The sequence below is a fragment of the Bactrocera dorsalis genome, chromosome 2 (genome assembly GCF_023373825.1).
Source record: "Bactrocera dorsalis isolate Fly_Bdor chromosome 2, ASM2337382v1, whole genome shotgun sequence".
Lineage (NCBI taxonomy): Eukaryota > Metazoa > Arthropoda > Insecta > Diptera > Tephritidae > Bactrocera > Bactrocera dorsalis.
In genome coordinates this window covers 15,738,999-15,754,241 of record NC_064304.1, presented here as the reverse complement: position 1 = coordinate 15,754,241, position 15,243 = coordinate 15,738,999, and the positions used below count along the sequence as shown (strand labels likewise).

The 15,243-nt window shown below is 35.9% G+C and overlaps 3 protein-coding genes across 4 annotated transcripts; 1 reads left to right on the top strand and 2 right to left on the bottom strand.

Annotated features, from left to right (window-relative positions):
- Window positions 1–171: 171 nt before the first annotated feature.
- Window positions 172–2,474, bottom strand: LOC125776475 (heat shock protein 68-like). Its single transcript, XM_049448535.1, has one exon. The coding sequence runs from the start codon at window positions 2,284–2,286 to the stop codon at window positions 361–363; it is 1,926 nt and encodes a 641-aa protein (XP_049304492.1). The 5' UTR covers window positions 2,287–2,474; the 3' UTR covers window positions 172–360.
- Window positions 172–14,336, bottom strand: LOC125775287 (heat shock protein 68-like). Of its 2 annotated transcripts, XM_049448537.1 has the most exons (2): window positions 12,233–14,336; window positions 172–369 (listed from the first exon to the last, which is right to left on the bottom strand). In XM_049448537.1, the coding sequence occupies exons 1-2, from the start codon at window positions 14,147–14,149 to the stop codon at window positions 361–363; spliced, it is 1,926 nt and encodes a 641-aa protein (XP_049304494.1). In that variant the 5' UTR covers window positions 14,150–14,336; the 3' UTR covers window positions 172–360. The 2 variants fall into 2 exon arrangements, with proteins under 2 accessions (XP_049304494.1, XP_049304493.1); XM_049448536.1 differs by lacking the exon at window positions 172–369 and having other exon boundaries at window positions 12,000–14,335.
- LOC105233698 (heat shock protein 68) lies at window positions 4,094–6,311 on the top strand. The gene has a single exon (XM_011215850.4). It carries the CDS (start codon window positions 4,275–4,277, stop codon window positions 6,198–6,200), a length of 1,926 nt encoding a protein of 641 aa, XP_011214152.3. The 5' UTR covers window positions 4,094–4,274; the 3' UTR covers window positions 6,201–6,311.
- Window positions 14,337–15,243: the final 907 nt, after the last annotated feature.

Genomic DNA, 15,243 nt, shown 5'->3' with positions numbered 1-15,243 from the left:
ATTTTATTACTCTTCCAGAAATTCTGAAAGGTAACTTATTAGAATTTATAAATGGAATCTGCAAAGAAAATTTAATTTTTGGAATTGGCTAGGAAAAATAAGAGAAGAGTGGAACAATAACCGAAAATATTCAAACTTCTAATTTTGATCTCGTTTTAATAAAATACTTAATTCTTTGTTTAAAAATATTTAAAAGCGGCTGGCTTTATTTAACATTTGTAAATAATTACGAACTTAGCAACATTAACAGCATATTTACTAAACATTCATTTTAAAGATAATTGAATTAAGAACTAAATCACAGTCTTGTACCAACTACTGAAAATAACTAAATCAACATTTAATACTACAAATTGAAATTTAGTCAACCTCTTCGACTGTTGGTCCACCGTAATTACCACCGCCAAAACCACCCGATTGTTGACCACAATTACCAGGTTGTGGACCAGCACCTCCTGCTTGTTGGTGCATCTTTGTCATAATTGGACTACATATTTTCGTCAGCTCCTCCAACTTATACTCGAACTCCTCCTTTTCGGCGGTGGTATTACTATCAAGCCATTTTATCGTCTCGTTACATTTCTCCAGTACGCGATCTTTATCTGACTGACTTAATTTGCTTCCCGCTTCGTCAGCTGCTTGTTTTACACCAAACACATAACCTTCAAGTTGATTGCGAGCAGCTATTCGTTGACGGTGTTTCTCATCTTCCTCGGCATATTTCTCGGCATCATTTACCATACGATCGATGTCTGCTTGTGAAAGTCGTCCCTTATCGTTCTTTATGGTTATATTTTTAGCATTGCCTGTGCTCATTTCCTTTGCCGTCACATTCAAAATTCCATTTGCATCCAAATCGAAAGTTACATCTACTTTGGGTACTCCTCGAGGAGCAGGAGGTATTCCAGTTAAATTGAATGTGCCCAGCAAGTTGTTGTCTTTGGTCATAGCACGTTCACCCTCAAACACCTGAATGGTGACAGCTGGTTGGTTGTCTGCATAGGTGGTGAAGGTTTTTGACTGTTTGCATGGAATACGACTGTTCCGCTCAATCAATTTGGTCATCACTCCACCAGCCGTCTCAATTCCTAGTGATAATGGTGCCACGTCAACCAAGAGAACATCTTGAATTGCACTGCTCTTATCACCACTCAGAATGGCTGCTTGAATTGCTGCACCATATGCCACCGCCTCATCTGGATTGATTGAAAGGTTCAAAGTCTTTCCACCGAAGAATGTTTGTAGCAAGTTTTGTACTTTAGGAATTCGAGTTGAACCACCAACAAGGACAATATCGTGGATTTGGCTTTTGTCCATTTTGGCATCGTTCAAAGCCTTTTCTACTGGATCTAGTGTACTGCGGAACAAATCACCACACATTTCCTCAAACCGTGCTCGACTAATTTTTGTGTAGAAATCTACTCCTTCATATAGAGCATCAATCTCTATAGAAGCTTCAGTGCTGGATGACAGTGTACGCTTAGCACGCTCTGCCGCTGTTCTTAATCGTCGCAGCGCTCGAGGATTCGATCGCAAATCCTTTTTATATTTACGTTTGAACTCTTCTGCAAAGTGGTTTACCAATCGATTGTCGAAGTCTTCTCCACCCAAGTGAGTATCACCAGCTGTCGCCCGCACTTCAAATAGTGAACCTTCATCAATAGTTAAAATGGAAACATCGAAAGTACCACCGCCTAAATCGAATATGAGCACATTACGTTCGCCTTTAAGGTTTTTATCCAAACCATAAGCTAAGGCCGCTGCTGTTGGTTCATTAATAATTCGAAGAACATTCAATCCTGCAATGGCACCAGCATCTTTGGTGGCCTGACGCTGTGAGTCGTTGAAGTAAGCCGGCACTGTGATAACGGCATCTCTTACAGATGTACCCAAATACGCCTCAGCAGTCTCTTTCATTTTTGTCAGCACCATTGAACTTATTTCTTCGGGTGCAAACTTTTTCTGTTCTCCTTTAAATTCAACACTTAACTTGGGCTTTCCACAATCGTTAACCACTGTAAAAGGCCAATGCTTCATGTCTGCCTGGATTTTCTGATCGTCATACTTTCGTCCAATTAATCGCTTAGCATCAAACACTGTGTTCTTTGGGTTCATGGCAACTTGATTCTTCGCAGCGTCACCAATAAGCCGCTCCGAGTCTGTGAACGCCACATAGCTGGGTGTTGTGCGATTACCTTGATCGTTTGCTATGATTTCCACTTTTCCGTGTTGGAATACTCCTACACACGAGTATGTTGTTCCCAAATCTATTCCAATTGCAACCATTTTAATTGCTTTTTCGTACTTTTTAATATTTCAATTAAACTTATTTTTTATTAACTCTCAATATTCAATATTCTTAAATTATTTCTTAGGCACTTGGTAAAAAGTTTGTATTCTGCTTTGTTTTGCTAAATAACTTTAGCTAAGTTTGTTTTGTTTATTCGCTTTGACTTTTCAATTGAAACTATGCGGAGGAGAAATTTTCGGCCGGTATTTATATGAAATCGGCCGGAGAGAGAATAGTCGAGAACAGATTTCTTGACATTTCTCGAAATGTCTATGTGCTGTTCGCTTGAAATGCGACAGCTGACGACAAAAGGGTGCAATTATTGTGAAGAGAAAATATTTAACTGTTCTCAAAAAGTTGGAGAGGAGTATCTCCTCCTCTTTTATGTCGGGAACACTTATGCAAATATGTGTACAAATGTATTTTTCGAGAAATGAAGTGCAGAGTACCGATAGGAAAAAGAGCAACAATGTTATTTTTAAATTCAACATTAGGAAGATAGTCTAAATATATAAACAAACTAAAGTTCAATCATATTTTGTTAAATGTAGTTAGTTTAAGAGAATGGAGGAGAGGAATAAATAATGTAGAAATGCATATTAATAAATACAATTTAACCTAATGAACAGGGAATACATATGTATTTATGTATTAAGTTGAAATAAAGTTTTGTATGCTCTGATATAAAATTGTTGACCTACTGTATTTACAAAGCGACATAAATATTGCGGAGCGCGAGAGTTAAATTAACTATGCCGTTGCAATTGTGCTAATAGTGTGTTCACTTTTCATACGATTAGCCAGTAGTTCAATTAAAAATAAGTGCCTGATTTTTTATGGAGCAGTAACACCCGTTTTCAAATTTTATGAAAAAAAGTGGAAAATTGGAACTAATTTGGTATAAATCAACATTTATAAATATATGTATATACAACAGATTTACATAACCGACCTATTATATTATAGAATTAGCATAATAGCATCTGTTTAGATTTGCTTAAAAGTTTTAATCGGCTATTTCCGATGATGAACATAACTTCTGAACCTATTTTCATCATATAGTACAATTTTGTTCTCATTCGCTGGTAGGGTATGGTACTCTAATCGAAATGTACAGCAGATTAGGTTGCAATCGGATATCCACGAAAGATTCAGTAGCTTTCTAGCTTTCAAATTTTACAATCACAAAACTAGCAAAAATTTCCCAGAACTTAATCTAAACAAATTATCAAAGTCACTTGTTCCGATCAAAAAAACATGAAGTTTTCACATAGCATTACGTCTAAGGGGTAAATGCTATAATAGCAACAATCCGGCAATTACTAGAAAAAAACTTACTCCCGAGAGAAATATTTCATTCATAAATTTATTTCCTACTAACAATTTTACGAGAGAACTAGATACTCTTTCATACTCTCCTTATCAACTGTTGAAGAGAACCAATCAGTGATAGACTCTCGAACTCTCAGAGAGTTTCAACAGAAATAGTAGTAAAATTTTCAAGATATTATAAACAAACACGTTTTATGCTTTTTTCAGCAATGTCATTTCATCCTGAAGGTTTTCTGAATTTGCTCTTTATGTAATATTTTCTTGTTATAAACAGCGTGGTTAAAATCTTTAGAACTAACCACAATTTTCTAGATTCCTACTGGCAACATATTTTACGACGCTTTATCGTTTTTCTCAATTGCGAGTAGCGAATGGTGTATAGACATTTCCAGAAACGTCAAGAAATCTGTTCTCGATTATTCTCTCTCCGACTGATTTTATATAAATACCGGCCGAAAAATTCTCCTCCGCATAGTTTCAATTGAAAAGTCAAAGCGAATAAACAAAACAAACTTAGCTAAAGTTATTTAGCAAAACAAAACAGAATACAAACTTTTTACCAAGTGCAAAAGAAACAATTTAATAATATTGAATATTGAGAGTTATTAATAATTTTAATTGAAATATTAAAAAGTACGAAAAAGCAATTAAAATGGTTGCAATTGGAATAGATTTGGGAACAACATACTCATGTGTTGGAGTATTCCAACACGGAAAAGTGGAAATCATAGCAAACGATCAAGGTAATCGCACAACACCCAGCTATGTGGCGTTCACAGACTCGGAGCGGCTTATTGGTGACGCTGCGAAGAATCAAGTTGCCATGAACCCAAAGAACACAGTGTTTGATGCTAAGCGATTAATTGGACGAAAGTATGACGATCAGAAAATCCAGGCGGACATGAAGCATTGGCCTTTTACAGTGGTTAACGATTGTGGAAAGCCCAAGTTAAGTGTTGAATTTAAAGGAGAACAGAAAAAGTTTGCACCCGAAGAAATAAGTTCAATGGTGCTGACAAAAATGAAAGAGACTGCTGAGGCGTATTTGGGTACATCTGTAAGAGATGCCGTTATCACAGTGCCGGCTTACTTCAACGACTCACAGCGTCAGGCCACCAAAGATGCTGGTGCCATTGCAGGATTGAATGTTCTTCGAATTATTAATGAACCAACAGCAGCGGCCTTAGCTTATGGTTTGGATAAAAACCTTAAAGGCGAACGTAATGTGCTCATATTCGATTTAGGCGGTGGTACTTTCGATGTTTCCATTTTAACTATTGATGAAGGTTCACTATTTGAAGTGCGGGCGACAGCTGGTGATACTCACTTGGGTGGAGAAGACTTCGACAATCGATTGGTAAACCACTTTGCAGAAGAGTTCAAACGTAAATATAAAAAGGATTTGCGATCGAATCCTCGAGCGTTGCGCCGATTAAGAACAGCGGCAGAGCGTGCTAAGCGTACACTGTCATCCAGCACTGAAGCTTCTATAGAGATTGATGCTCTATATGAAGGAGTAGATTTCTACACAAAAATTAGTCGAGCACGGTTTGAGGAAATGTGTGGTGATTTGTTCCGCAGTACACTAGATCCAGTAGAAAAGGCTTTGAACGATGCCAAAATGGACAAAAGCCAAATCCACGACATTGTCCTTGTTGGTGGTTCAACTCGAATTCCTAAAGTACAAAACTTGCTACAAACATTCTTCGGTGGAAAGACTTTGAACCTTTCAATCAATCCAGATGAGGCGGTGGCATATGGTGCAGCAATTCAAGCAGCCATTCTGAGTGGTGATAAGAGCAGTGCAATTCAAGATGTTCTCTTGGTTGACGTGGCACCATTATCACTAGGAATTGAGACCGCTGGTGGAGTGATGACAAAATTGATTGAGCGGAACAGTCGTATTCCATGCAAACAGTCAAAAACCTTCACGACGTATGCAGATAACCAACCTGCTGTCACCATTCAGGTGTTTGAGGGTGAACGTGCTATGACCAAAGACAACAACTTGCTGGGCACCTTCAATTTAACTGGAATACCACCGGCTCCTCGAGGAGTACCCAAAGTAGATGTAACTTTCGATTTGGATGCTAATGGAATTTTGAATGTGACGGCAAAGGAAATGAGCACAGGCAATGCTAAGAATATAACCATAAAGAACGATAAGGGACGACTTTCACAAGCAGACATCGATCGTATGGTAAATGAAGCCGAAAAATATGCCGAGGAAGATGAGAAACACCGTCAACGAATAGCTGCTCGAAATCAACTTGAAGGTTATGTGTTTGGTGTAAAACAAGCAGCTGACGAAGCGGGAAGCAAATTAAGTCAGTCAGATAAAGATCGCGTACTGGAGAAATGTAACGAGACGATAAAATGGCTTGATAGTAATACCACTGCCGAAAAGGAGGAGTTCGAGTATAAGTTGGAGGAGCTGACGAAAATATGTAGTCCAATTATGTCAAAGATGCACCAACAAGCAGGAGGTGCTGGCCAACAACCTGGTAATTGCGGACAACAATCTGGTGGTTTTGGCGGTGGTAATTACGGTGGACCAACAGTCGAAGAAGTTGACTAAATATGAGTCGCTGACAATATACAAAAGTATTATAGCAATTAACACTACTAATATACATATAAGACTGAAAGTTCCTAAAGAAAATTATTTAAGTTCGTTATAAATTGTTAACATTTTGTATGTATGATTGAATGTTTGATTAATGCTTAAGTTAGCGTAATTGTGTTAATTTTATATTGCAAGCTTAATTTAAATAAAGCCGATCGCTATTCAAAAATTTGAAAAAAAAAATATGTGCTTTTTTTGTAGTTTAGTAACTACATATCGCTCATTTGCTGGAAGACCGGCATAAATCAAAAAACGTGATTTTTGAGTTAATGCTACAGAATTGTTCGTTATATCATACTTCATGTTGAGTGAAAAATTCGTATGAATACCTCTTATATGCTCCGCTTGAGAAGAGGTGTAAGGTTGGAGTCACCGTGTAAGGTTGTAGTCAGTTGAAAACTTTAAACGCGTTTTCTGGAGAATCGGTTTTTTTGACTTATGCCGGTCTTGCAGCAAATGAGCGATATAATGAATCAAAATATTTTGAATGATAAATTTTCGTAAATTGTAGACAAGTTTTACATGCAAAGGTGTAGGTTATGTAATTACTTTTCTACGTCTGTATTAACTAGCAGAAATTGAAAAGGAAGGAGGTGACTTTACTTGATCACCATCTACTTATAACTGACTAGATTTCCATATATTTAAATATATAATTATAAACAATAGAAATTTCGCTTTAATCAATAATATCCCCCCTTAAATATCCGCATTTTTTTCCAAAACTCAATAATTAAGACATTTAGAATTTTATTCTTATAAAACCGATACAAATCCTGTTTCGAATATCAAACCAATAATATCTGAATTCATGACACCTACTGCTTTTTTTGATCGGTTTCAATTCTGATTCCGACAACTATCAGATTCCAAAACACCCCTAAATAATTTCGAATGTTTACTCACACATTTTTAAATGTTTTCGTTCTTATTTAGGCACCATAAGTTTTCATTAAAATGCCATTAATTTACACAAACTTTGTAATGTTCGATAATTCTGAAATATAAGTCAAAGGAAGGGGAAGTTGCGAACAGCAATTTTTTAACAAGTGGGGAAGTTTTGATTATATTAAACGTCATATGTCATTTATACCATAGTACGACAATTTCCGCTGATTCTAGTCAAGATTTATTTCAAATTATTAAATTCTCATAAAACTATAAAATTCGAGGCTATTACTATTTGTATAATTTGGTGATTCTATGTAACATATTAATGAGAAATTACGACTTTCTCTGTACCTATTGTTATACTTTTGGAAATGATGTTGTCGAATTGCTCGGTATTAAATATTTCCAATAATATTAAATATTTCAAATGAATCTTCTTAAACGGGTAAAAGGAAAACCAAAACCAAAACTAAGGAGAGCTAAGATTGGACGTAACTGAAGATCTGATATTCTCGCGATATTCAATAATCATTATTATCTACGTTGGCAAAACTTTATATTGAAAAATCTGTTGATCATTTTTACTATCTAAATTAGGGGCCATCTGTGAGTTAAGTTCTGATTAAAAAAAGAAGAAGTCTTGATGAATTTCCCCACAACTTAAGGGGGTATTCTACTGTAGAATTTTAAAAAATTCGATTTTTTTTTTCATATATTTAAAGTTTAGACCCTTAAAAACATATCCGCCAAAGGATTTTTCAAAATTAAAATTATTTTAAGAGCTACAGTTACTTTAGTGACGCAGTATCTACCCCGGTAGGTAGGTAGACTCACTTTTTTTAAATTACGTCACACGAATTTAAGGACTTTTTAATCCCTCCCCCCGTCCTTGTCACAAGTTGTCCCATTTTGAACTCCTCCTCCGCCTTTCGTGACGTCACACATTTTCCAATTTTATGGATTTATCAAAAAATAAAAAAACAGGTTATTCTATTTATTCTTATATTTATTGAATAATCTTAATAAAATCAACATTTAGTTAAATATTAAAGTAAAAAGACAACGAATGACTTGTCAAGAAATAATAGATACTTAATTATGCTAATTAAAAATACAAAACTTAATCATCTTGTGTCCATGGACTTTCGACCCACTCCTTTATATCATTTATTACTGGTAACTCAGGCACTTCATTTTCGTTCTAAATTTGGACATCAGGAACATCTTTCTTATCAACATCGTCGTCTTCCATCCATAAAGCATAGTCATCGATCATTAAACAGAGAATCTCTCGGGCACGTCTAGCCGCAATTCTTTGAGGACGAATTTTCGCGATAGGTAACAGCTCTTGTTTCTTATGTGATTGTTTGTGTTGATTGGTGGCTTCATATGAAGAAAAATATAGGTTACGATCTTTTAAATAAGTATGACTTGACACTAGCGCAATAACTATCATATGGAACTTGTTTCAGATGGGATGATGCTTGGAGATTTAATAATATTTGTAGTAACAATGGAGCAAACTTAGCGTCGTTGTCTTCTGAAATGTGATGTCACAAAGCTTTTGACCCCCCCTACCCCTTGTCACACAATGTCACTTCTGAATGATACCCTCCCCCCATTCAAGGTGTGACGTAATTTATGGATGGTCCCTAATCCTTTATCTTTATATAATCCTTAATCCTTTGTTTTTAATATTTACAAAAAATTCAGGAATTTCAAAAAAAAACGTAAAAAATGATTTTTATTTTCAGGCAGTCGCCATTTTTCCAATAAATTTTTTTTCGTGCTCCCTGAGGTAGGGACTATATCAGCATCCTTACTGATTAAGAATTTCTTTTGATTTTTTTTCAGACCACCAGGAGAGTCAGGATCAATGTCACCAGGATGCGCCATTTTTTTTTACACCTGTCTCTCCCCCTCTAATTATTTTAATTTTTAATATTTTTTTGAAAAATTTTTTTTCTGTATTCTTAAGATATCAATAAAAACACCATAAAAAATGGATAGTAAAAATATTTTTTTTTTAAATAAAACTCAAAAGACTGCCCAAAATTTGATTTCTAGAGTAGAAAACCCCCTTAAAAGAAGAGAAATCTTGGTTAAGTTATCCAGAACTTAACTGACAGATGGCTGCTAACCATACATTGAGAAAATTGCTCTTAAAATATAGGCCATATAATCACTTAGGCGTAATGTCTGGTTAGCAACCGTCTATCGGTTAAGTTATGGTTAGTGGTATGAATGAACTGGAATACCACTGTCCATGGCCTTCAACTTGTAGTTGACATACATAGGTACATAAGTTTGTTGTAGTGGATCTGCCACCAACAAATCCGTGCTGCTTAGGAGAAATGATATTTCTAAATGATGATATCAACTGAGGCAGGACAATTTTCTCAAACAGTTTTGCTAATGCAGATTGGATACATACAGGTCTATAATTGGTGACGTCAGATCTTGGGCCGTTTTTGTGGATGGGACTGATGAACGACGATTTCCACGCCGATGGAAAGGTTCCGTGATAAAAAGACTTACTGAATATATGCGTGATAGGTTCACAGAGCCCGACAGCACAGTTGCGTAGAAATATATTAGGCAGACCATCAGGTCCTGCTCCTTTTTTTGGATCCAAGGCCAACAGCTGCTTAAAAACTTCATTGAAGTTAGCATCAAATTCATGTAGCTCCACATTTCCTACAATGTCAGCAGATTGATGATGACCAACTCCGTTATGGCTCATTGTATAGATGTCTTTGAATTAAGATGCGAAGATATTACTAATCTCCGCACCCGAATGAGCGGTTGGGTCATTCCATGTCATGGTAGCTGGGACTCCCATGTCTTGACAAACCTCCAGAATTCATTTTTGTCTGAAGAGACTAGATTTTCCACTTTATTAATGTATGACTTGTAGCATATTGCACTTAATTTCTTGCATTCGAGTCTCAGTTGGCTAAAACATCTATAATTTGACTTAGTTTTATTCCTCCTATATCTGATATGTGCATATTTCTTCAATTTAATTTTATTTATAAGTTCTTTAGAGAACCAGCAGGGAAATTTACTTGGTTTTCTCGAATATACAGGGACGAACTGAGAAATACCTTCTTGTACTTTATTATAAAACCAACTAACCTTATCATCCACTTCTTTTATTTTGTATAGCTCAATCCAGTTAGATCTTAAAAAGAAAGAATTAAGACTCACATAGTCGGCGTTCTTAAGCGAATAAGAAGGAGGATAGTTTGGTATTAGGCTAGGCTGAAAATCCAAGGACGTTTCATATTCAGTATCATATTCAGTATCTGGGAGCATACGAATTTTTAGTCCGATTTCCACCATTTTGGACAGAAGTTATCTGAAAAACGCTAATTGCACATAGTTTTCTTCCCATAACTTCTTTAGTTTTTGATTTATGTACTTTAAATTGAAAGACCCAAACGGATTTGTATCTTCCAGTTTTCTCCCCATAAAATAAGATTGTTAGCAATAAATTTGATAAACTTGAAATATGAAATTATTTTATACACTAAATTTATACAGCTTTCCGTATCATCTCGGGTGTTATTGCACTTTGAGCAGTTTTCAGCATAAGGCTAGTATATAATAAAGTTGTAGTTGTAGTAAGGCTGGGTATAATAAAGTTGTAGTAAAATTAAATGTAGTTACAATAAAATTAAAATAATAATATACTATAAGTTACACATACATGTGTATTTCATAATGTCAGATGAATAAATAATCTAACATCATATTTCAAAGAAAAACCAGAAACCTTCCAAGAATCTCTTATTTACCTCAGGGTTACTAGGAGAAAATTATTTGCCACCTTTGTGCTTTCTAGATTAATAAAATTAGCCCATTTAAGTCTTATAAATAAAATAACTACTTATATCAAGGTTTGTATTGCTATCGGCTTTTATGACCATTCAAAGTTAGCCGAAATTGTAATAGGAAAACAAAATGCAAGTGTTTTGACTATTTATTTGAAAACCGGAAATATAACGTCTTGTTATTCTCTATCTCCAGATTAATTCTCGTAAGGAACTAAAGAGTAATTAATTGCAAATTAACTCTTTGTTCATCGACAGACAGCTTTCACGATCACAAAATGTTTCTATTGAAACTAAATTCAACTGCCACAACGAAATCTTCCAAATAGAACCGCTACATATGTACATATGTATGTGGTTGTTGGCAAAATTCTGCCGCTACAACAACAACAAAGTGTTTCGGTTGCCAAATATGTATTGCAAAAATGCACTTAATATACCAATTTCAACCGAATGTACATAAATATTGCGTATTACCATTTTATCCCGCATTGAAATCTGTGCAAGATTTGCTAATATTGTTGTTTTTGGTCAAATAAAAATCCGGGTCTGTTTCGGTTACGTAGACTTAACTATGGGAACGACTAATAACTAAGTCCACTTTTATTATATTGACACAGCACTAAACTAGTAAGTCATGATAACTCTCTAAGGAATAACCGCATAAACCTTAAATTCGTTGACTTTATTACTAAAGAGTTGAACATTGGAACCGCTTTATGTAAATCTTCATGTCGTATGTAACATTATTAAAATGCCCTTTTAGCTTAGTGAAATAAGCTCGGAGCAAAACAACCGGCCGCAACTGATTGCAGCCAGTTCTTATTTTTCTGACTATATAGTTATTTTGCAATACAAATAACACACATTATTACTGCATTCAACACTTTTTGCATCTAATTAAAGAGCGATAGTAACTATTCTCCTAATGTAACTTTTCTCTTTACAGATGGCGAAGTTCAAGGTTTCGAATGACATAAGCCTATGGTGTCTGGGAACATGTTTATAAAATTAAAAACCATACTTTAGATTTAAAATTTTTTTTAAAAGTAGTCAGTTTTATTCAACTGTATAAACACACGAATACCACTACGTTAAATAACATCATTATCATGCAACTTTCATACATGTTTGTAAAGATAAATAAATAAATTAAACTGAGTTTTGTATACAAACATATTTAAATCTAAAATTAACCTATAATTTCTTTGGCATTTACATAAATATTAGAATACTGTAAATTGGAATTTAGTCAACTTCTTCGACTGTTGGTCCACCGCAATTACCACCGCCAAAACCACCCGATTGTTGACCACAATTACCAGGTTGTGGACCAGCACCTCCTGCTTGTTGGTGCATCCTTGTCATAATTGGACTACATATTTTCGTCAGCTCCTCCAACTTATACTCGAACTCCTCCTTTTCGGCGGTGGTATTACTATCAAGCCATTTTATCGCCTCGTTACATTTCTCCAGTACTCGATCTTTATCTGATTGACTTAATTTGCTTCCCGCTTCGTCAGCTGCTTGTTTTACACCAAACACATAACCTTCAAGTTGATTGCGAGCAGCTATTCGTTGACGGTGCTTCTCATCTTCCTCGGCATATTTCTCGGCTTCATTTACCATACGATCGATGTCTGCTTGTGAAAGTCGTCCCTTATCGTTCTTTATGGTTATATTCTTAGCATTGCCTGTGCTCATTTCCTTTGCAGTCACATTCAAAATTCCATTTGCATCCAAATCGAAAGTTACATCTACTTTGGGTACTCCTCGAGGAGCAGGAGGTATACCAGTTAAATTGAATGTGCCCAGCAGGTTGTTGTCTTTGGTCATAGCACGTTCACCCTCAAACACCTGAATGGTGACAGCAGGTTGGTTATCTGCATACGTCGTGAAGGTTTTGGACTGTTTGCATGGAATACGACTGTTCCGCTCAATCAATTTGGTCATCACTCCACCAGCGGTCTCAATTCCTAGTGATAATGGTGCCACGTCAACCAAGAGGACATCTTGAATTGCACTGCTCTTATCACCACTCAGAATGGCTGCTTGAATTGCTGCGCCATATGCCACCGCCTCATCTGGATTGATTGAAAGGTTCAAAGTCTTTCCACCGAAGAATGTTTGTAGCAAGTTTTGTACTTTAGGAATTCGAGTTGAACCACCAACAAGGACAATATCGTGGATTTGGCTTTTGTCCATTTTGGCATCGTTCAAAGCCTTTTCTACTGGATCTAGTGTACTGCGGAACAAATCACCACACATTTCCTCAAACCGTGCTCGACTAATTTTTGTGTAGAAATCTACTCCTTCATATAGAGCATCAATCTCTATAGAAGCTTCAGTGCTGGATGACAGTGTACGTTTCGCACGCTCAGCCGCTGTTCTTAATCGTCGCAACGCTCGAGGATTCGATCGCAAATCCTTTTTATATTTACGTTTGAACTCTTCTGCAAAGTGGTTTACCAATCGATTGTCGAAGTCTTCTCCACCCAAGTGAGTATCACCAGCTGTCGCCCGCACTTCAAATAGTGAACCTTCATCAATAGTTAAAATGGAAACATCGAAAGTACCACCGCCCAAATCGAATATGAGCACATTGCGTTCGCCTTTAAGGTTTTTATCCAAACCATAAGCTAAGGCCGCTGCTGTTGGTTCATTAATAATTCGAAGAACATTCAATCCTGCAATGGCACCAGCATCTTTGGTCGCCTGACGCTGTGAGTCGTTGAAGTAAGCCGGCACTGTGATAACGGCATCTCTTACAGATGTACCCAAATACGCCTCAGCAGTCTCTTTCATTTTTGTCAGCACCATTGAACTTATTTCTTCGGGTGCAAACTTTTTCTGTTCTCCTTTAAATTCAACACTTATCTTGGGCTTTCCACAATCGTTAACCACTGTAAAAGGCCAATGCTTCATGTCTGCCTGGATTTTCTGATCGTCATACTTTCGTCCAATTAATCGCTTAGCATCAAACACTGTGTTCTTTGGGTTCATGGCAACTTGATTCTTCGCAGCGTCACCAATAAGCCGCTCCGAGTCTGTGAACGCCACATAGCTGGGTGTTGTGCGATTACCTTGATCGTTTGCTATGATTTCCACTTTTCCGTGTTGGAACACTCCTACACACGAGTATGTTGTTCCCAAATCTATTCCAATTGCAACCATTTTAATTGCTTTTTCGTACTTTTTAATATTTCAATTAAACTTATTTTTTATTAACTCTCAATATTCAATATTCTTAAATTGATTCTTATGCACTTGGTAAAAAGTTTTTTGTATTCCGTTTTGTTTTGCTAAATGACTTTAGCTATGTTTGTTTTGTTTATTCGCTTTGACTTTTCAATTGAAACTATGCGGAGGAGAAATTTTCGGCCGGTATTTATATGAAATCGGTCGGAGAGAGAATTTTCGAGAACAGATTTCTTGACGTTTCTGGAAATGTCTATACACCATTCGCTACTCGCAATTGAGAAAAACGATACAGCGTCGTAAAATATGTTGCCAGTAGGAATCTAGAAAATTGTGGTTAGTTCTAAAGATTTTAACCACGCTGTTTATAACAAGAAAATATTACACAAAGAGCAAATTCAGAAAACCTTTAGGTTGAAATGACATTGCTGAAATAAGCATAAAACGTGTTTGTTTATAATATCTTGAAAATTTTACTACTATTTCTGTTGAATCTCTCTGAGAGTTCGAGAGTCACTGATTGGTTCTCTTCAACAGTTGATAAGGAGAGTATGAAAGAGTATCTAGTTCTCTCGTAAAATTATTAGTAGGAAATACATTTATGAATGAAATATTTCTCTCGGGAGTAAGTTTTTTTCTAGTAATTGCCGGATTGTTGCTATTATAGCATTTACCCCTTAGATGTAATGCTATGTAAAAACTTCATATTTTTTGATCGGAACAATTGACTTTGCTAATTTGTTTAGATTAAATTCTGGGAAAATTTTGCTAGTTTTGTGATTGTATAATTTGAAAGCTAGAAAGCTACTGACTCCTTCGTGGATATTCATTGCAACCGAATCAGCTGTACATTTCGATTAGAGTACCATACCCTACCCGCGAATGAGAACAAAATTGTATTATATGATGAAAATAGGTTGAGAACTTATGTTCATCATCGGAAATATCCGATTAAAACTCCTAAACAAATCCAAACAAATGCTATTACGCTAATTCTATAATATAATAGGTCGGTTATGTAAATCTGTTGTATATATATTTATAAATGTTGATTTATACCAAATTATTTC